Source organism: Miniopterus natalensis, chromosome 11 (genome assembly GCF_054644295.1).
Source record: "Miniopterus natalensis isolate mMinNat1 chromosome 11, mMinNat1.hap1, whole genome shotgun sequence".
Classification (NCBI taxonomy): domain Eukaryota; kingdom Metazoa; phylum Chordata; class Mammalia; order Chiroptera; family Miniopteridae; genus Miniopterus; species Miniopterus natalensis.
In genome coordinates, this window is record NC_142091.1 from 36,173,633 (window position 1) to 36,197,526 (window position 23,894).

At 36.5% G+C, this 23,894-nt stretch overlaps 1 protein-coding gene across 4 annotated transcripts in view; it reads left to right on the plus strand.

Moving 5' to 3' along the window:
• The window catches only part of RSF1 (remodeling and spacing factor 1), a 101,239-nt gene that overhangs the window by 25,158 nt on the left and 52,187 nt on the right, over positions 1 to 23,894 (plus strand). For 3 of the 4 annotated variants that reach the window (XM_016196393.2, XM_087821639.1, XM_087821641.1), the window contains exon 2: positions 12,913 to 13,004. In XM_016196393.2, coding sequence (XP_016051879.2) covers positions 12,913 to 13,004 — 92 coding nt within the window. Of the gene's footprint in view, positions 1 to 12,912; positions 13,005 to 22,622; positions 23,117 to 23,894 lie in introns of those variants that run through there. The other variant, XM_087821640.1, reaches the window with a different exon arrangement.

A 23,894-nucleotide genomic window follows, 5' to 3' on the forward strand; every position in this document is an offset into this window, starting at 1 on the left:
AATATAATTAACAGAAGTCACATTTGGTGAGCCTGGAACAAATGGGTGACAAAATGGAGACTGAATGCATAAAACTTTTTTCAGAAGGGGAGGGGAGAAGTGTGTGTGAGCTGGGAGAATGGGGCAAGGGAACTTTTAGCATGGTAGTCCCAAGTTGATTTTCAAAAGAAATCAACAAGTACCGACACAAGTACCTTCCTTCCTTTACTCGTATTGTTGTTTGAGGCCAGCAGCAGTTTAAAAATCCATTGAAAGTCATATGGGTATGAAAATACTTTGTAAATTTCACATTTGCAGCTTTTCAAGGGACCCAGTCTTAGCAAATTACTCTTTCTATGAACATTTCTTTTTTCTTTAAAATGTAGAAGCTTAAGTCAACAATTGTCTTATTTTCTTTGTTTTAAATCCTCACCGGAGGATATGTTTTTATTGATTTTAGAGAGTGGGGGGAGAGAGAGAGAGAGAGAGAAAGTAAGTAACATGGATCGGTTGCCTCCCATATGTGCCCTGAGTGGGGATCGAACCTGAAACCTAGGTATGTGGCCTTGTTGTAGGAGGCAAGAGTGGCACCAGGTGTCTGACCTGGAGTCAGCCTGGACCTGGGTTCAGCGACCTCGGTCTTGGTACTTGAGCTCTGGCTAAGAAAGAATTCAGAGCCAAGACTCCCAACTTGCTAGAGATTTATTGGGAAAGCAAAGAGAAAGTATACTCAGAAGAGAAATTTCCAGCCGGTAGCTCAAAGAGCTGCCCTGGGGAGTAGGCTAGGACTCCTCTTAACCCCTCGGAGGAGGTTAACTGCTTTCTTCTTTAAGCTGACCTATCAGGACCTGTCCGGCCATCTTCTGTCCTTGTATGGAGGTTAGATGGGGCTTTCCTCCAGTCCCCTTGTTCTCTAAGGGTGGGGGTCTACCACATGAATAACCACATGCCAGGGGAGAAAAGATCAGGACAATCTGCACTGCGTGACCAGAGGCATTCTAGGGAGGGGAGAGGGTCTTAGGGGCGAGGTCCTGAATAACAATACTTATCTCCACTACCTGCCATTCTAGGGTGGAGAGGGGCATCTCAGGGCCAAGGTCTTGCATATTTCCAATATCTGCTCTACCAGTTACTTTTCATTGTTAGGCGCCCAGGGCTTCCTTCCTGGTGACCTTCTGTAACTGGCCCATCGTCCTTGCTTGCGTCAGGTCTAACTGCCTACCACACCCTGAATGGACATCAAACCTACAACCTTTTGGTGTATGTTACGATGCTCCAACAAACTGAGCCACCCGGCCAGGGCATCTTATTTTCAATTTGATTAGATTTTATGCACATAGGAACTAAGTATTGAGATAATGATACTTCTTTTCCAACAATGAAGCGGAAAGAGGTGGGGAAAATTTTCAGTAAAAGTGAACAATCTCGGTGGAACACTTTCAAACAATTATCTTAATAAAAAATTTTATGTTAAGCAAATAATTAGGATCTTAGTTGTCTCGACCCTGTAGGGAGGAGAAGTGTTCTTTAAACAGATGTTTATGCCTTTTGGGTTGTCTATAAACTCTTTGAACATATTTGGAGAAATGTTTATGTTTACATTCTCTTAGTATGTCCATAGCTTTCCTTGAAACACTTAGAGGTTGTCTTATCTTGGAATCCCCAAGGAGCAGACCTTGAGACAAAAATGTGAGTGCAAGTAGCTTATTTGGAAAGTCATGCCAGAAACACTGATGAAGGAGGGGGAAGTGAAACTGGGAAGGGGGGAAAAGCCAATATAGGATGTTACCAAGTTACTTTATAGGCTCCTGGGGCTGAATCCTTCTGTTGAACTCTGAGAGACAGTGTAGATCATATCTCATATTTATCCCATCCAAGGGGTAAAAGAGCTTCTGTCAGTTATGGGTTGAAGGCTGCTCTCAGGAACAGTTAACTCTCCTGGCTTTCACTGGAATCCAGAGTGCTGAGGGGATAAAGGCGAGCTGCTGCCAGCATCTTCTACAGAGGTAACAATAAAATACAACTTCATTTTTGGTTAATTAAAGATACTTAAAAAATGTTTTCTTGTCTGGAAGTTCTATGACATTAAGGAATTATTAATTTTTATTTATTTATTTTCTATTTAGTTTGTTAATCCTCACCGGAGGGTATTTTTTCCATTGATCTCTAGAGAGAGTGGAAGGGAAGAGGGAAAGGGGGGAGGGGAGAGAGACAGACAGACAGACATCAATGTGAAAGAGGCACATTGATCGGTTGCCCCTGGGCTGGGGATCAAACCTGCAACCCTTTGGTGCGCTGGCCGATACTAACCACTGAGCCACACTGGCCAGGGTGGAATTATTAATTTTTAGGTGGAACTAATAATACTATGGTTATTTTTAAAAGAGTCCTTACCCCTTAGAGATACACAGTGAAATATTTAGGGATGAAGTCATGATATCTGGATTTGCTTTAAAAGAACATTGGGGTGGACTAAGTTTCATGGTAATATATTGATATTGTTGGAATGGGGTTGTATGAATGGTTAAATAACCAATATAAGAATGCCAGAAACACGTCTTTTGCCTTAAATTCTAGAATTATCAAACATTCACATGAACAAATCTTTTGAAGTCTTCAGGCTAAACCTATTTTTAATTGTTTGTGTTTTGCTGATGTCTCAGTTCATCAGACTTAAAAATCACCAACATTTATTCAGACACCTTGGTTTGCTTATTGATCATTTTTAGCAGTCAGCTGGCTCGCCCCCAAATAAGGTGTCAGCATTTTGCTTTAAATAAGACATGATCACCACCTGGTGGTGAATAACAGTAACTTTGGTTTGTAGATTGCTTTATGGTTTATAAGGTGTTTTCATACACATTTTCTCATTTGTTGAAATAACTGTAGAAACTATAATGAACCTACTCTGTTATGCTTTGTGTCACAATTTCAGGAAGCTGTAAGATGACACAGTATGTTACTCATCTAGCTATAATGAATGTTGATTTGAAAGAAAATGAATCACTTGTTACTAGGGAATAAAGACAATATAAATTTCATAAAGAAACTGCAGAATTGCCTTTAAAAGAAACACCAAACTGATATAACACCTAAAAGCATGGTTTTGAATCATAAAGCCATGTTCTAGTGTACTGTTAAGTTTTTAAATACAATATAGTGTCCCCCCTTATCTGCATGGGATATGTTCCAAGATCCCCAGTGAATACCTGAAAAGGGATAGTACCAAATCTTATGTATACTATGTTTTTCATACACACACACACACACACACACACCCCTCCCCCTCTGATAAAGTTTAACTTATAAGTTAGGAACCATAAGAGATTAACAACAGTAACTAAGGATAAAATAGAATAATTATAACAAAAGTAAAAAATTATAATAAAAGTTATGTGAATGTGGTCTCTTTCAAAATATCTTACTGTACTATGCTCGCCTTCTTGTGATGATGTGAGATGGTACAGTGCCTACATAATGAAATGAAATAAGGTCGGTACACTGGACAAGGGATGATTCATGCCCAGGCAGGATGGAATGGAATGACGAGAGATTTTGTCGCGCTGCTCAAGAACAGCATGCAGTTTAAACTTTTTATTTTTTAAATTTTCTATTATTTTTTACTGTGGTTGACCTTGAGTAACTGAAACTGCGTAAAGCAAAACTGCAGTTAAGTGGGGTGGGGGGAATCTGTTGAACTATATGGATCATACATGGTGAGGATAGAAGCCTGGCACTTTACAGAGGTCTGGTGTTAGAAAATCATGATATATAGACATTTCTTTAGTTAAACATCTAAACATTATTTACTCCTATATACAAATATACATGGGAGCATTCAGCTCTTCCATCCGTGCTCGGGAAAGGAAGAGAATGGGGGGGAAACCTGCAAATAAGTTGTCTTGGGTTAGTGGTATTACCTGATGGCTCTCACAGTGAACTCTGAAACCTAGAGACGCTTTTGCCATCCCATCGTTTTCATCTTGTGTGCCTCACCACTTTCCTGCATACTGTTAGTTCAGGTCATTTCTCTTTTATATCTACAGGAACTCTTTTTTCCCTGTCTACCTTTAGAACTTTTTCTGCTTTCCTCACTCCCTCTCTCCGTCTCTTCTTTCTCCTTTATTTTCTTACCCTTATTCTCTCTATCTCATCAGAGAGGTGAGTGAACCAGGAACTGTGCTTGGTGCTGTGAATCCAGTGATGAAAAAGGCAGATGCATCTGGCCCTTATCTTCACGGAGAGAGAGAAGAGGAGATAGATGATAGATATTTACAAAGTGAGACTATAAAGATAATTAAGACTATATGACGTCAAAGAGCCTGGCTTCCCCCACCCTTTTTTGTTTTCCTGTTTATACTTTGTTCTTGTTTTCTCTTAATTATCAGCATTTGGGATAACTTTAAAATTAGTGTTTCAGCTAGTGTGCTTGATTTTCTGCTTTATTTAAATATTAAAATTGCATGATAATTTTTTTCCATTATTTTGTTTAACATGGATAAAATCAGTTCTTGTGCGGTAGCTAGGCAATTTACAACTTGGCTTGGGTTTCAGTGGGATGCAACGTCTTTTTGCAGTTTGAGCACTGTCTGAGGTTGTGTTTCATATTTTGAGTAACAATTTTTGCTTTTGAATTCTAAAGCACAGTGTTTCTCAACTTTTTTTTCGTGGTCATACCCCTAAAGAGAACAATTTAATTTAAAATTTTCTCTTTAGCAAAAGGAATTAAATACTAAGGAATAAGATTTTGTCAGAAAGTGTTAAGATGTGGAAAACCATTATCTGAGATTTTTTGCCCCCTTGGAATCAATATTGTTCCCACTGAGAATATATATTATAGTGGACTTTGCTTTTATAATTATAAATTTTCCATAAAACAATTTGGAAATGGAGTGACTTTTTCAAGAGTTTTAACTATGGGAATGGATTGGAAAATAGTGCTGATGGTTGCAGTGTTGTGAATATAATTAATGCCACTGAAATGTACACTTAAAATGGTTTTAACAAATTTTACCCAGTTGAAATTAATGATTAACATCATTGCTTTTTATACTTTAAGTGGATGAATTATATGGTATGTGACTTACATCTCAATAAAGCTGTTGGGAAGAAAGAATGAATTGGAAGGAGTAGTAATAGTCTTTCTGTTGCTATGGCAACCATTAGCTGGATTACATTTTAGAAATGGGTAATGTCTCACAGTGTGTAGGCAAGATCAAAACCCAGAAACAGCTGCACAGAAAGGGTGGTTTGCTTTGTAAGTTAGGTGTTCTGACCTATTTCTCCATCCATTTGATATTTCAAGAAACATTAAAAAGACCTCTGGATTTGAAGAGGAGAGGTCTGGGCTCTTGCTTGGTCTCTATTTGGTCTTGGGCAGTTCACATTACGTCTAAGTTTTCCAGTCTATCAGAGTGTGCATTAGATAATTGCTTTCAGTTAAAAAATGTTAATATCCTGTGATTAGCTGTCATCATTATAAGGCAAGTACCTGATTCAGTACATAGACATGAACATTGAATATTAGAGCTGGAGGACTTTGATCTTGTAGTACAACTCCATTTATGGAAGAGAAAATTGAGGTTTGCACCTCTTTCTCCTGACTCTTGTCTAGTGTTTTTCATAATACACAGTCATGTGATGCATAAGTAAGGTTTTGGTCAACAACAGACTGATTATATGACAGTGGTCCCATAAGGTTATAATGAAACTGAAAAATTCCTATTGCTTAGTGATGTTGTAGCTGTCATGATGTAGTGCAGTGCATTGCACAAACATTATGGTTATAATTGCCTACGATATTTATTACAATAACATGCTGTAGCAGGTTTATTACTTAGGACCTATAGGGGAAAATAATTTATGTCTATTTGGCATAAGGATTATTTTAGGCTGGTTAATTTTAAGAGACCACAGACATGGGAGAAGTTCTGAAAACCAAATAGAAGTTATCCTTTGTAAAATATGTTTACATTTATAAGGGAAACCTCCGTTAGTAGGGGTGTCTCCCTCACTACACCTGAAAGAGGGCATGACCTTATCTGTGTAAATTCTTATCAGTGCAGAAGATCACAGCTTAAATCTGCATAACAACCTTACACTTGTTTACTGTGCTTTTCCGGGTAACCTCCCTTAACTGACTCCCCCGGCTCTCAACATCTTGTGTCTTCATTTGAAGATGGTATTTAAGGTGGTGGCTTCAGCCATTTTGGCAAGTTACTCTCATATTCCTTGGTCTCTCCCATTTGTACATGAATTGTACATGTCATTAAACTTTCATGATTTTTTCCCTCCCATTAACCTTTTATTACAAGGATGTTCCAACTAAGAACCCAAAAGGGTAGAGGGAAAATTATTTTTCCTCCCCTACAGAGCAATAGTCTTGAGCCATTTCTTTGCTTTTCAGAAAATTTTAAGATGATTGATTAAATGACCTCTTTGAAGATAAGGTATATAAATATATAAGTTATTTTAAGGATCTGGTGGCCTGTGGAACCAGTCTCATTATTCCTAAAACTATGCTCCCCCAACAGAGTTTATGAAAAGTGGGCAGTAATTAAAAGCTTGCTGTAAGCTTATCTTCCAATCACTGGATCTAAAATCAATGCTCTTTTATCAATGGCCTTCATAAGATCAACTATTCTTGTGATTCTAATTATATCTGTGCTTATAAGCATAAAGGAAATTTAAGTAAAAGACTTCATTGAGAAATGAGAAGAATTAGGTCATTTAGTTATGAGCTGCTGTAAATTTCTACCATTTAAAAAGGCAATAACATGACTAGAATTGCAGAAGCAGCAGCATTCCTAAGGTTTGGTGCTGGAAAGATGCTTAGAAAAATGTCAAAATATAGAATATCTTTGAGTGATTGGATCAGTAATGCAGTCTGGAATTCTACCTTTTTAAAAATCTTCAACCGAGTCTGGGCAGGTGTGGCTCAGTAGTTGAGCATAGCCGTAGGATCCAGGAGATCGAGGTTCCATTCCTTGTCAGGGCACATGCCTGGGTTGTGGGCTCTCAGCCAATCAATGATGATGCTCTCATCATTGATGTTTCAACTTTCTCTCTCCCTCTCCCTTCCTCTCTCTGAAATCAATAAAGATATATATATATATATATATATATATATATATATATATATATATATATATATATATATTATTTTATTTTATTATTTTTTTAATTTATTTTAAAGTTATGTATTAAAATCTAGCACATGACAAGGTAGAGATCTTGGTTCAGTTGGGATAAAACCTGTAGTTTTCAGAATGACATGAGGTTGGTAAATAGATAATTCTTTAGAAGGATGTTGACAATTCCCTAATGTTCTGGAAATGAGATTTAGAAAATATTTCAGGTGATAAGTGAATTTGCATATTCTCTTTGTATTTTAGAAAATGATTATGTGTTTTAAAAATGTGATTGGTAATTTTCAGCTGCACTGTCCAACAAAACTAGAGCCACTTGCTATATGTGGCTGTTTAAATCTAAGTTAATTAAAAATAAAATTAAATGTTCAGTTTCTCAGTTTAGCTCCATATCAGGTGCTCAATAGTCACATTTTACTAGTAGCTAAAAATGGCTACTATATTGGAAAGTGCGTATGTAGAATATTTCCATTATTATAGGATGGTCTGTTGAATATACAGCACTGTTTTTAGAGTGCAGTCAGTCCTTATTGGCAGGTTCTGCAACTGGGGATTCAACCAACTACAGATGGGAATTTTTTTTTTTTTTAATGTTACATTGTTGCTTACATGTACTATGTAGTTATACCTACAATAATTGGGTCTGTACTGAACATGTACAGACTTTTTATTGTCATTGTTCCCTAAACAATGCAGTATAACAACTATTTAAATAGCATTTACATCATATTAGGTAATATAAGTAATCTAGAGATGATTGAAAGTATAGGGGTGGATATGCATAGGTTATATGCAAATACAATGCCATTTTATATAAGGGATTTTTTCTTTTAATATGTCTTTATTGATTTCAGAGAGAGGAAGGGAGAGGGAGAGAGAGAGAGAGAAACATCAATGATGAGAGAGTCATTGATCAGCTGCCTCCTGCATGCCCCCTACTGGGGATCAAGTCTGCAACCCAGTTATGTGCCCTGTCCAGGAATCAAACCGTGATCTCCTGGATCCTAGGTTGATGCTCAACTGCTGAGCCACACCTGCTGGGCTATATAAGGGACTTTGAGCATCTGTGGATTTTGGATCCTGGGAGTCCTGGACCCAATCCCCCATGAATACCGAGGGATGACTGTACAAAGTATGGGAATTTTAATATTTTCAATTTAACTATCACGTTGATTAATTTTTCTGTTGACACTTTGCCCATTTATTATTGACAAAATATTGAGAGCTACTAGTGTCCATAAAAGTTATCAGCTTATCACTTCTATTTGTACAACAAATATAATTAATTTGGATGTTAACTAGATTTATTATAGTAAACATTTCACAATATATACAAATATAATGTTACATACCATTTATATCTCAAAAATATGTAAGTAAATTTTGGATTATAAATTTCAGCGTGGTTTTTTTTTAATTCTCACGTGCGGATATGCTTATTGATATATTAGAGAGGGGGGAAGAGGCAAAGAGAGAGAGAAAGAGAAAGAAACATTGATGTGAAAGAGAATATCAGCTGGTTGCCCTCTATACGTGCTCTGATCAAGGATTGAGTGTGCAACCTAGGTATGTGCCCTGACTGGGAATTGAACCTGCAACCTTTCAGTATACAGGACAGTGCTCCAGCCAACTGAGCGACATCAGCCAGCGCATAAATTTTAAATATTCTAACTCTGTACTATCCAGTACAGTAACCACTAGCTGTATGTGGCTCTTGAGCATTTGAAATATGGCTAGTGTGAATTGAGATGTGCTGTAAGTGTAAAATGCACAATATGTTTTGAAAGCTTAGTATAACAAAACATGTAAATTGGTGAAAGGGGTCCAAAGGTACAAACTCCAGTTATAAATAAGTCATCGTGATTTAATGTACAACATGGTGACTACAGTTAATATTATTGTATTGCATATTTGAAAGTTGCTAAGAGAATAGATCTTAAAAGCTCTCATCACATGAAAAGCATTACTATTTTGTAACTGTAAGGGACGGATATTAACTAGACTTATTGTGGTGATCATTTCATAATGTATATATATGTTAAATCATGTTGTACACCTGAAACTAATATAATGTTGTATGTCAATTATACCTCAATTTTAAAAAAATTAAAAATCAAGTAAAAAATATAAAATATCTGAAAATTTAAATGTGGATTATATGTTGAAATAACTTAGAGTACATAGCATAAAAATAAAATATATTATTGAAATTAATTTTGACCTTTTACTTTTATGAGTGAACTACTAGAAAATTTGAAATCATATGGTTCATCTTATGTTCTATTGGACAGTGCTTTGCAAGAGCCAGTGCTCTAACAAGCAAATCAAGTAGTATATAATCTATTTCTACACGCCTAAATCAACAGTGACTACATTTGTAAAGTGGGATGAAAAGCATTTTGCTATATTTTTTTACCTTGAATTTTTAAAAATAGTTGCAATTAATCAAAGTTTTGTGTTATTTCATATATCTATATGATATGGAGGACATGCATAAATAATGCAAAACTTTTACGTAGCCAACTCCTAAATGAGTGATACAGATAGTATTAATACTGTGGGCATTCCAAGGATAAAGCTGTTGCTGGAATCATTGGAAAGCTATCTCAGAGACTTTTGGGATTTTTATTTACCAGAAATTGAAAGATGTTTCAAGTGGGCAGAAAACAGTAAGCTGGAATGCTTGAATAAAGCCCAGATAGGTAGTGGATAGTGAACAGGCCAGAATGATCTGAATCAAGGATTTCAGTGTAGAAGTGAGAGGGAAGGATTGGAGAGTTAGGTTGACACTGAATATTGGGGCTCTGAGGCTATGGAAAGAAATTTGGATGAGTTTGTATAGGTATTTAGGGGCCATAAAAGATATTTATGAACTGAGAAGTGGCATGAAAGCAGTACTGCAGTTTTGGAAGATTGGTTTGGCTATAGGAGATTATCCGTAGCTATTTTTCTGAAGGGAGAAGGTACAGCGATACCCTAGAGAAACGGGAAAATAGGGGATAGGTTTAAGATGTAGGAAGGCAGAATCATCAAGACTTTCTGTTTAGGGGCGCCCTGGCCTGTGTTGCTCAGTTGGTTGGAGCATCATTCCATACACCAAAAGGTTGCAGGTTTGATCCCCAGTCATGGCACATACCTAGGTTGGGAGTTCAGTTCTGGTCAGGGTGCGTACGTGAGGCAACCGATCGATGCTCTCTCTCCTTTACTCTTCTTTACTCTCTCTCTAAATCAATAGAAACATATCTTTGGGTGAGGATTTTTTAAAAAAGACTTACTGTTTGGGGAAAAGTGAAAAGGAGAAATTGAAACTAACCTTGGTTCCCCAAATACCAACAACAAAAATAAAAATAAAGGTATTTAGCTGTCTGTAATATTTTGCAGTTTTGAAACTGTAAGATAACCAATTGCAGCCCTTTATTACAGATGAGGAATTTGAGATAAGGGGTTTAAAGAACTTGACCAAAACCGTAGTCTCCTTGTATTAAGTGATGGAGGTAAAAATTGACCACAGGTTTTTTTCTTCTTAATGTATTACCTTTGGCATCTACTTTATTACCTAGGCGAGTGTCTCATGGTTTCTTGACTCTTTATCGCTTTGCACAACCAGTCAGTCACTAAGTTTTATTATTTGTTTTCTAAGTATTTTTCAAATCTGCCCACTTGTCTTTGTGCCACTTCTACCTTAGTTCAGGTGACTCATCTTTCTGGATTCATATTTTCCTGAATTTACATCTAATCTCTGCCCACCTCCTAAAACAGATAAGCAAGTAAAAGAAATCTGTTTTCCTAAAATTCAGTCATTGAAATCTTTCTAAATCACAGAGCACTCTCTTGTCTGAATTTTTAAATAAAAATTTAAGAAGAATCTGGCCTCGTACCCTTTTTCTCTGTTCATGCTTCCAGTTCATGATCACTTTGTTTTTCAGCTTTTTGTGTCTGCGGTTAATTCTGTAAGTAAGGTCCTTTCCCTCTTTTTTCCACTCCACCCTCAATCCCATACTTCTGGTCTTGGCTTAGTATAATTGTTTGTTTACTCGTCTATAACTACCCCTCCTGGCTCCTCCCCTTACCTCCAGTTCACCCATGGTCTTACCCCCCTAAGAAGACTCACTTAAGTAGGCTCATTAAAGGCAGAGACTATTTCTTGCTTACTAATAGTGGACCCACAAAAAGTTGTTCAATGGCTGAATGTCTTTATACTTGAAGGTCCTTTCAAGTTGGAAGTAGCTTTAGTGAAGAATAAAGAGTCTGAAAGAATGACAGAAAATAATTAGTCCATCATTTCCCAAACTGTACTTCAGACCACTTGTATCCTACAAGATACTGTGTGTTTCATGAAAAAAGGTTCTATGATCAAATACATTAGGAAGTGCTACAGGCTATGTCTCTGTCTTGGATATTCACAGTGCATATAGGAACAATCAGTAAAGGCTTTAAGACGTCTTGTAGTCACAAGAAAATTTGTTTTTAATCTAGCATTTTCTTAAAGTATTTGATTATGGAACCTTTGTAGATCGTATACCCTTGATTTCTCTTAGGTTACTAATGGTTTTTGGCATTTGGGAAATGCTAAATTTGACTGGCTGTGTGTGTTCTTCATTTCCTTCGGGCCTAATTAATATAATTAAGCAATAAAATCAGATCGTGCTCAAGGGATATTTGGAGGAACTCCAGTTGTTTATAGTTAGAAGAGAGAATCTGAGAGAAGATATAGTAATCTTCAGGTATTTGAAGGTTCCAATAGAAGGGCAATTGAAAATATAAGAGAATAAGAGCAAGAACCAGGGAGGAAGGCAGATTTTGATTTTGTGTAAGGGTAACTTTCTAAAATTAGAACTTTGGAAGGTAAGTAAATTTTCCCTTCCTGAAGGTTGTCAAGCATCCATCTATAAGGATGCTGTAGAGGAGTTTAGCACAATAGATAAGGAATAGATTGGAAAATTAGTTTTCTTAAACAGTTTTTTTTTTAGTATGTCTATTGATTTCATAGAGAGGAAGGGAGAAAGGGAGAGACAGAAACATCAGTGATGATGAGTCATTGATCGGCTGCCTCCTGCACGCCCCCTCCTGGAGATTAAGCCTGCAACCCTGGCATGTGCCCTGACTGGCAATCAAACTGTGACCTCTTGGTTCATAGGTTGATGCTCAACCACTGAGCCACACGAGGCCAGTTTGAAAACTATTGAACTATTTCTGAGATATCTATCAACTTGGAATATATGTTCCTTGATTTCTTTTAAATTCTCTGAATCTATATTGATCTGCAGTCTCAGTAAAGAAATCAAATGTTTTATGAGAAACAGTATAAATTTTAGTTGTACAGTTAAGTGCTTTTATGATGGGCTATTTTTATAGACTTTATTTTTTAGAGCAGTTTAGATGCACAGAAAAATTTAACACAAAGTACAGAGAATTCCCATATGCTCTTTTCCCCCACTGTCCACATCCTGTACCACAGTGGTACATTTGTTACAGTTTGATGAACCCACACTGACACATCATGATCACCACCAAGTCCATAGTTTGTTTATATTAGAGTTTACTCTTACTTGATATTTTGAAAGAAAATGTGAATACACCTTCTAATTTTTAAGAAAGTAGATTTTAGTTGTTTCTTCCTATAGTTTAGTCTTTTCTGATTCAGAGATCTAAAAGATAGTTAAAATCAACACCTTTTTTTGAAAAATTATTCAGTGTTGGGGAAATTTCTTTTTCTGTAATTTAAATGTTTACTTTTTTTTTTTTTTAATTTTGCTAGCTAACAGTATTTTTTCTTCATTTTAAGTACCAAAAGAATTGGTGGAGCTCCATTTGAAGTTGATGAGGAAGATTGGCAAATCCGTTACAGCAGACAGATGGGAAAAATATTTGATCAAGGTAAATATTTGTAAATTGCCTTCTCTATTACTGAAATATTACTGTACCTAGCATAAGTTTGTTTATGTTTCATAATAAGCTTAACTTTTTTTTTTTTAATATATCTTGATTTCAGAGAGAGGAAAGAAGAGGGAGAGAGAGAGATAGAAACATCAATGATGAGAGATTCATTGATTGGCTATCTCCCACAAGCCCCCGACTGGGGATCGAGCCCGCAACCCAGACATGTGCCCTGACCGGGAATCAAACCTTGATCTCCTGGATCCTAAGTCGATGCTCAACTGCTGAGCCACGCCCGGCTGGGCAATAAGCTTAATTTCTAAAATAGTCTCCAAAAAGTTGCAAAATATGACTTAGAATTTCATATGATTACTATCAGTATGTGATTCTCTTTTGCAGCTACTAAGCAACAGTCTTGAGTCCTAAAGTTAGATTTCAGAGATATTATGTCTCTTTTGCACCTAATACTGTTCTCAGGACTTTTCATGTCTTCTCTCATTTACTCCTTAAATTCATCTTGATCAAATCAAGTAAGATACAGATAAGGCCCAAGAAAGTCAGCATTTCCTTGAGATCACACAGTATGCAGACAGCCAGGATTTGTTTCTTACTTAAAAGGTAAAATGCCCAAAGAACGTTATATCAATATAAGAGACTTCTAAGTTACCAGCAAGGCCAAAACTAGCCTTAATGAGAACAACCTAGGTAATCAGAAAATGGTTGCTTTAGTATGAACCCTGGAATTGCATTTAAACTTTAAGAACCATACTGTTTTTGGAAGCCTAAGTTGATGTATGTACCTCTTCTGGGGGTATTTTGAATTCTGTGACATACCAGAATATTAGGTTATATTTTTAGGTCATTGAAAAACCATGTCATTTTCTTGTCTTCGTTTGTGTGTGTGTATACACACACACACACACACACACGTATTTTCATGTCTGCTTTTTTTTGGTGGGGAAATGTATATGATTATAGAGTGCTATGAAAAGAGAAAACAAGTTGCTTGTTTTTATTATAAAAATCACATGTGCTTTTCCAATTATCTTTGCTGTGTAACATACCACTGCAAATAAAGTGACATAAAATAATAATCATTTTAGTCAGCTCACTGATTCTTTGGATCAGGAATTCAGAAAGGTCATTTTCAACATACTCTGTTGGTTGAAGCAGCCACAATTCTCCCCAGATTCACTAAGAGGAAATATAGACCCCAAACTTTCAATGGTAGTAGTGGCTTAACTTTTGAAAAACTCAATATGAAATATATTTCAATATTTTTGGACAAGTTTGAGGCATTGCAAAATTGGCTCAGCATTTCAAAAATTCAGTGCTATGGAATTTTCTAAAAACCCTAATTAATGTTTAATTAAATATCTGAAATATGTTGCCCTGGCTGGGTGGCTCAGTTAGTTGGAGTGACATCCCATACACTATAAAGGTTGTGGTTCAGTCCCCTGTTCAGGCACCTATGGGAGGCAACCTGATCAATGCTTCTCTCTCCTTCCTCTCTCTCTAAAGTCAATAAACACACATCCTCCGGTGAACCTTTTAAAATCTCTTTCCTTGGTTTCTTCCTACCTTCTGTTGTTCTTTCGTATTTTCTTTTGCTGACTCTTTTTCTCTGACTCCTGAAACATTTCATGTGTAGCACACAGTGCAGAATTACCTAATAGAAGAGCTGGAAGATGCCTTAGCATAACTCATTTTAACACAGGATCTAACCATAAATATGGTTAACTAAGAATCCACAGCTGCTAAAGTTAGCACATTTTCATCCATCTATATAGTAAACATTTTTTGATGGCCTACCCTGTAAGGGACTTGGTAAGTTACTGCAGGAGATATATGAGACACTGATGTTTATGAGTCTTGGAGTTCCATAATGGAGGAAAACTAAAGTAGGCACACAAGTAAAGATAATGCCAGGCAGAATGTCAGTGCTTTAAGTACAGTGTGGTATCAGGATAAAGCAGTTTGGGGGTATGCAAATGTACTTAAAATTTTCTCATCTTTTTGATGTTCGTGGTAAAGATTATGACCAATAAAAAATAGAGAGGCATTTATCTCTTTCCTTCCTTCTAAAGAATAATGCTCGGGAAAAGAATGTGGAAGATATAAATAGACCAAAATGGTAAGGTAGGAAATATTCTACTTGAAAGCATACTTAGAGAAGTGGTCACTTGGTGATTTTTATGGAAGGCATTTAGAACAGGTGATACGGGTTACATGGTAGGCAAAAGTTTGACCCTTATGGTCTTTGCTCCTTGGTGTTACATTCGTGAATATGTTATACGGCAAAGGGAGCTTTATAGATGTAATTAAGTTTATTAATCAGTTGACCTTATGGTAAGGAGATTATTCTGAATTATCCAAATGGGCCCAATTTAAATTACATGAGCAGAAGAGGTAGGCAGAAGGAGAACTCAGAAATACTTGAAGTGTTAGAAGGCCTCACCACACTGGGAGCTTGAAAGTGGAGGGTCACATGGGAAACAGGAGGAGGAAATAAATTCTGCCAACAGTCTGAATGAGTTTGGAAGTTGGTTTTTGCCTAGAGCCCCCAGAGAGGAACACAGCCCTGCCAAAACCTTGATATCACCTTTGTGAGACTATAAGCAGAGAACCCAGCCAAGCTGGGCTATGCAGGACTTCTGACCTACAGAAACTGTGAGATAATAATTGGGTGTTGTTTTAAGATGCTAAATTTGTAGTATTTTATCGCCCAGCAATAGAACAGTAATTCAAATTTATTCTGTTAATGAGGAATTTATAATTGGTGAGAAAACTCACCAATCATTGGCAGTTTCTAAAAATTCCTTGCCATTTTCATCAAAATGTCTCTTTCCCTATAAAAAACATAAAAGATACTATTAAGATAATTTATTTAATAGAAGCTACTATACCTTTATCATCTCTCGCCTGAGCATTCACATTCTAATTGGTCTCCTAGCTTTTAGTGTTCCTGCTACAAGAGTGACCTTTTAAATACAAAGTTTTAAAAGTAACTATTATGTCACTTTCAGAATTATTTGATGGTTCTCTTTCACTTAAAAATCTAAACTTTGTCTTAGCATTCAATCCTCTTAATAGTTGAGCCACTTGTCTCCAGCCACATCTAATGACATTCTCTCCTATGTACCCTATTAATATTCTATGCCACTCACAGAACGTGCTGTCTTTTTCATTCTTCAGAGTTTTTGCACATACTGTTATTACCTGCCTGGAATGCCTTCACACCAATTTGGTTTCCTGGCAAACTTATTTATCCTTTAGATCTCAGCTGAAGTATTACTTTCTCCTTGAGGCCTTCTCCTAGGAAGATGTTCTTTCATGGATTTATGTGTAACTCCATTAAATAAACTGTTACACAGTTTTCATAGCGAATGTTCACTATGTACCAGGCACTATATTTAATTCTTTCCTTATATAGCTCACCTTTGAAATAGTTATTATCCTCATTTTATGCACAAGGAAATTGATTTCAACAAAATAAATAATTTGTCCAGTCTCACATTGCTAGAGATGGCAGAGCCAGCATTCAAGTCCAGGACTTTTTGACTATTCAGTGCTTTGAAATACTACTTATATTGCCCCTCACATTTGCTTTTCTTGTAGATTGTAAGCATCTTGAATGCTTCTTAAAAATCTTTTATGTGTCGGTACTAGAGGAATTAATTAATCATTTAGACAGTTTGAGTTTTCTTTCACTTGGCTGCTAATGAGCTTAACTCCATATTTACTTCTTAGTTGTACTCATTAGCTACATTACCTGGTTTTCTGATGGAGATTTTTACCTTCTTTGTTACATGGCTCTTGATCTTTTATCTTTCTCTTTGTGGCACCACTGTATGTATGTATTACAGAGAGTTGTTTCTTTTCTGTTTGAAGTCAGTGGAATATAATTAACATAAAATTCTGTTTAAATCCAGAGCAAATATCTAGCATCTGTTAAGCCTTGTTCCTTGGCTTATAACAGATGTTACCAGTCTAAGCTTTTCCTGCTAAGCATGGACTTAGCAGACTACACTGCTACCACAAATCAGTTAGTGTCGGCATCTTGTTTGTCATCTTTTGTTAGTAGCTTTCTAAAACAGTTGAGCTCTAAGACCTATAGAATGAGTAGACATTTTTTAAAACTATGTTTTTATTGATTTTAGTGAAAGGAAGGGCAGAGGGAGAAAACATTGATTTAGTTGGTTGCCTCCCACATGCACCCCAACCAGGGACCAAACCTGCAACCTGGGCATGTGCCCTGACTGTGAATTTCACTGGCGTCCTTTGGGTGCATGGGGTGATGCTCAACCAACTGAGCCACACTGGGCAGGGTGAATGAGTAGAAATTTGATAGGAAATTACCAATAGCTTAGCTTCACTGTAACGTAAGTACCTAGAGAGTGGCAGTGAGTATCGATCAGCATAGGGGTCATTTGAAAGGAAGTTATTGTGATAATCCAATTAAGTAATGAAGACACCTGAATTATGGTTTTGGTAATAGGGATGGAAAGGAGAGAGTGGATGTCACAGCTGTTCAAACGGGAGAATCAATAAAAGTCTTGGTAACTGATAAGAGAGGGAAAGAGAGAGGTGTTTAGCAGCCCAACCAAGGGCATTTATTTATTCTGCACTTGCCAACATATATTCTCCAATATCATCCAAAGTGTAAAGGGACCCAAAAATCTAGCTGGTGACTCTTTTACTTGTAAGATGGAATTACCCTTCTAAAAATAAACCCAGTGAGTGGAAATTTCAACTAGCAGTTCTTTGAGGACCTGTTAACCTTTTGCCTAGTCAGATAGGCCTTGGCCTTATCAAGCTTCATATTCCTTTTACTTGACAAGACACAAAGAAATTTCTTTGCCAATAAACTCTCATATTTCCATGAAACTACTCTATTTCCTGTTGTTAATGATTTTAGATACCACATGAGCAATTACAGACTCCTTAGCCATGGGTAATGAATACCGCTATGTTAATAAACAGATACCTGCCTTCAACAAATTCAGTACCTGTGCCTCTGCTTTGCTGCTGCCCTTCCTCCTGCCCATATAAAGGCCTTGAAAAGTAATGGGAAGGCCAGTTTTTAATAAATTATTCTTTAAAGAAAGTCATGTTTGATTTCCTTTAGCCTTGGAATAATTTCTAAGAGACAGATGGTAATTATTATTGCTGGTTTTCTTTATTGTGATTTCTTCAGTGCATGCCACACAATTATTTAGAAACAGTTTTTCAAAGAAATAGTGTCATATTGAATGTAATAATTGATTTTAAAAGGCTCTTGATTTCAAGAAATATTAAAATATAAAAATAAATGTGCTTCTTAGAATAAGCAGTGTTTTCTGGGGTTCGATAGCTGAGGGATAATGACATTCAGTAGAACATAACCTAACATGACCCTTCTAGGGTGTTTCTGTATCTCTCAATAGAAAATGACTGCATTCATTTGTCCCACAAAAGTAAAGAAAGGTAGGAGGTAATATTTGTCCCTTGGTCTCTAGTAACATGTTTAGAAATATATATTTTTAAAAATATGTTTTTATTGATTTTTATTTTAGAAAGAGAGGAAGGGAGAAGGATAGATTAGAGGGATTGAAATGTCGACGAGAGAAACATCATCAATAGGCTGCCTCCTGCACGCCCCCTACTGGGGATTGAGCCCACAACCCGCGCATTTGCCAAGACTGGAAATCAGGAATTGAACCATGACCACTTTGTTCCTGGGTTGAAGCTCAACCACTGAATCACACCTGGCCGGGACATGTTTAGAAATCTTCTGAAAGTGAATTAGTTTGGCAATAGATGGCCATAAGCTAAGTGGGAATTTCAGAAAGACCCATTGCTTTTTAGGAAGTTATTAGGGCCATCTTTCATCATTTATTAATTTGGTCATGTTTTGACAAGGATTAGATATTTCTGTACTGCTGTATGTATTTTTCAAAAGTAAACTAAGGTTGATATCTTTAATATTTATTTGCCTTGTTAATATATTAATTTGTATTGTTTTTTTTTGAGATATAATTGATAGAACATAAAATTTGCCATATAAAAGTGTGTTCATCGATTTTAGTATATTCATTATGTATTGTAACCATGATCACTAATTCCAGAACATTTCCATCACCCCAAAAAGAAACTCAGTACCCATTAACAATCAGCCATAATCACAACTCCTCTCCCCATTTCCCTGGCAACCACTAATCTACTTTCTATCTCTAGGGATTAGCCTGTTTTGGACATTTCTTATATATGGAATCATAAAACATATGGCCTTTGTATCGGACTTCTTAGCCTAATAATTTCGAGTTTTATCCATGTTGTGGCATGTATCAGTATTTCATTCCTTTTTATTGGTAAATACTATTCCATTGTATGGATTATACCACATTTAGTTTGTCCATCAGTTAATGACTGCTGGAATTTTTGTCAACTTTTCGCTATTAGGAATAGTGCCGCTATGAACATCAGTGTACAACTTTTTGTGTATTCATGTGTTTTCATTTCTATTACATATATACCTTGGAGTGTAATTGCTGGGTCATATGATAATTTTATGTTTAATTTTTTGCAGAATTGCCAGACTTTTCCATAGCTGCTGTACCATTTAATATTCCCACCAGTAGTTTATGAAGGTTTCAGTTTCTCTAAAACATAATAATGATAAGAGCTACTAATATTTGAGAGCTTACTATATACTATACCCTATGCTATTTTACATACATTAGCATTTAATGCATACCACAAGCAGATCGTGGAGAATTAAATAACTCCCAAGGTCACATAGGTAGTAGACGCTGAAGCAAGGATTGAACATAGGTCTGTCTAATGCCACAGAATGATACTTAAATGCTTTATATCTTGGAAAGCAGTTTTACATAATTTTCACTTTAAAATGTTCCTTAGAGTGAGTATCATTTCATCTGTGGTAATGTGTGAGCAGTCATAACTTACCACCATAAATGAATTAATTACATGTGGTGGTATAGAAGAGCACTGGATTTGTAACAGGAAACCTGAAGTCTGCTAATTACTAGGTGTATAAGTATAATTTAGTTACTTAGCTTATTGGACCCTCTGTTTTCTGTTTTTTGGGGTTTTTTTAATCCTCATCCGAGGACATTTTTCCCATTGCTTTTCAGAGAGAGTGGAAGGGGGGGAGAGAGAGAGACACACATCGATGTGAGAGAGACACATCGATTGGTTGCCTCCCGCACGAGCCCTGACTGGGGTGGTGATGGAGCCTGCAACCGAGGTACATGCCCTTGGTTGGAATCAAACCCAGGACCCTTCAATCCGCGGGCCGACGCTCTAACCACTGAGCCAAACTGGCTAGGGCTGACCCTCTGTTTTCTCATGAAAGTATATGTGAATACTCTTAGTAGTGTGCCTGTCAAATAATTGGAACCCAGCAAATGTTTAAATGTTAATTATCAGAGAAACAGCAGAGCAGTTTTAAGGAACATTTTCTTTTCTGTGGCTGGCATTCCTTTGGAAATTGACAGCAACTTGAGCCAAATCGTGCATATTTGTGGACATAGAAATGTTGGGGTGCATTTTCTTCAATTTTCCATTCACCTCCTCCTGTGTGACTTCAGGTGGTACAATGAATGTTTTTTGATGATAATATATATACCTGAAGGCTTTCCCAAAGAGAAACAAGCAGTAATTCCTTAATTATGGCTGGGAAACTCGTTGAAAAGTGTCCCAGAGTAGACTTCAGGAACTTGCTTCTCCCCTCCAGAGGTGTTTTTCAAGTGTGCTCACTTGAGTTGGTGATGACCTTTCAATTACATACTTAGAAGTATTGCTCCTTCATAGCCAGAGGAAGGGAGAGGGATAGTAGGATAGAAACATCAATGAGAGAGAAACATTATTGATCAGCTGCCTCATGCCTGCCCCCTACTGGGGATTGAGCCTGAAGCCCAGGCATGTGCCCCTGACCTGGAATCTAACCATAACCTCTTGGTTCCTAGGTCGACACTCAACCACTGAGTCACATCGGCTGGACTCCAGTTATTCTTTAAACAGATATGTTTGTCCAGAATTCCTCACGGTTATCCAAGGGGGTGGGGCCAACCAAGCTGAGTGAGGTTGAGCAGACTCACTGTCCTGGAGCCACATGCCCCCTGTTGTCTTTGGCCTGCCCAGTGAAGTTACATAAAAATGGAAATTTAAAGTTATTTTGCACTGCTTGAGCTAAGCAGATAAGCCTGGGAAGTGAAAATAGAGCCTCCTAATTAAAAGTTCTATGTATAAAAACTTTAGGAACACATTAAAAAGTATTATGTTAATGATTTGCATGTCTTGATTCTTGTCTGAGTTGAAAATGAGAGGACAGCGTATATAAGATTTATTGAGTACTTATTGTAGCATTTTAAAAACTTTTTACTGTTGCTTATAGTGTAAAAATACATATCTGTTGAAACTTAACTTGAAAATGCAGCGGACACCTCATACATATGCAAAAATGAACTCAAACTGGATCAACAACCTAAATAAAAGTGCTAAAACCCCACTCTTAGAATAAAACATGGGGATTAATCTTCATGACCTTGGATTTGGTAATAGATTTTTCGATATGACATCAAAAGCATGAGCAACAAGAGAAAAAATAGATTAATTGGACTTTATAAAAATTAAAAACTTTCGTGCAGCAAAGGACATTATGAAGAAAGTGAAAAACAACCTACAGAATGGGAGAAAATATTTGCAAATCATATAACTGATAAAAATTTAATATCCAGACTATAAAGGAATTCCTAAAACCCAACAACAAAAAGACAATCCAATTTAAAAATGAGCAAAAGTTTTGAGTAGACATTTCTCCAGAGGTATACAGTGACCAGTACATTAGCACATAAAAAGATGCTCAGTGTTTTTAGTCTTTGGGGAAATGCAAATCAAAACTACAGCGAGAGATTACACCTAATAGAATGGCTATTTTTTTTTAAATAAAGGAAAATAATAAGTGTTGGTAAGGCTGAAGAGACATTCGAAGCCTCATATGTTCCTGATGGGAATACAAAGTGGTGCAGCTACTATGAAAAAGTTTGGCAGTTTCTCAAAAAGCTAAATATGGAATTGCCGTAGGACCTAGCAGTTCCACACCTAGCTATGTATTCAGAAGAACTGAAAACAGATATTGGTACGTCAGTGTTTAAAGCAGCATAATTTATAATAGCCAAAAGGTTGAAACAACACAAGTGTTCATCAACAAATAAATAAAAATGTGGTATATTCATACAGTGGAGTATTTTTCATCCCTAAAAAGGAATGAAGTTCTTATATGTGCTACAGCATGGATAAACTTTGAAAACATGATGCTAAATGAAAGAAGCCAGACACAAAAGGACAAATATAGGATTGACCCATTTACATGAAATATCTAAAATAGACAAATTCATATAGACAGAAAAATAGATTATAGATTACCAGGGGCTGCAGGGTGGGGGTGTGAATGGGGAGTTATTATTGCTCAATGGTTAAAGAACTTCTGTTTGGGTGATAAGAAAGTTTTGGAAATAAAAATGATAATGGTTATACAATATTATGAATGTAATTAATGCCCCTGAAGTGTTAACCATTAACACTTAATGGTTAAAATGGCAAATTTTATTTTTATTATATATATATTTCCACAATAAAATTTATAAAAATGCAACAGGGAGTTTTCTCTAAATCTAGCACTAATCTTAGCTTCAGTATAATCACTGTAGTATTGGATATAGAGCATTACAAGGGAAGCCATTTAGTATAACATAGGGTTAATGACCCAGAAAATGAAAGTAGGAAATTAAATCCATCACCAATGATTTTATTGAAATCTTAGACATGTTTATCTATATTTGTATAGATCTGAAACAAAAGTATCATGAAACAATGTTTATGTACAATTTGAAGAGCACTGATCTACTTCCTGCCAGCCCTTAATGTCTTCTATTTTCCCTCGTATTCCAATTGGTTCTTGTGGTGAATCTCTAGAGCCATTTCAGGTTGGCATTTATATAAGGGAGCTATGGCACAGCAAGTATCTGATAGGCATCTTTTTTATCTCAATCTCTTTTACTAGCAACAAAACCTCCATTTTACAGATGAAGATCCTGAAATTCAGAGAGGTAATTGACTTAACTTGAGATCACACTGATAGAACCCAGATTTGACAGTCAACCTGTTTGATACTAAAGTTTTATTGCCCTTTATGTCTAGATTTTATTTTTCTTACTGGACTTGTGTCAGATACTTTCAGGGTACCTTTTTCTTGACTAAGATTTCAGAATAGACTACTTTTGAGAGGAGCATCTCAAATTTGTATCTTATTATCCTGAAGCACCATGACTGGCACACAGCAGCTTCCTGATAAAATGTTGGGGAATGGACTAACTAATTAATGCATGCCCATGCTCTGGTCAGTTGTTGGGAATTTGGTGTTCTTTTGATTTTCAAAATCATGTTTGAGAAATCTTGCCATTGAAATATTTCATGTATGTATTTTTAATTTTTAAATTTCTGTTTATTATTATTACTATTTTTTAATCCGCATCCGAGGGTATGTTTTCCATTGCTTTTTCAGAGAGAGCGGGAGGGAGGGAGGGAGGGAGGAGAAGAAGAGACAGACAGACAAGCATTGATGTGAGAGACACCGATTGGTTGCCTCCTGCACTCGGCCCAAGGACTGGAGAGGGCAACCGAGGTACACGCCCTTGGCCGGAATCGAACCTGGGACCCTTCAGTCCATGGGCCGACGCTCTAACCACTGAGCCAAACCTGCTAGGGTTCATGTATATATTTTTAAGGAATTAAAGAAACATCCTTTCTATATAATCTTTAATGCATTCTCATAGGCAGTGTTCCCACATATTCCATCATAATAGTAGGTTATCTTAGTAGTTATAA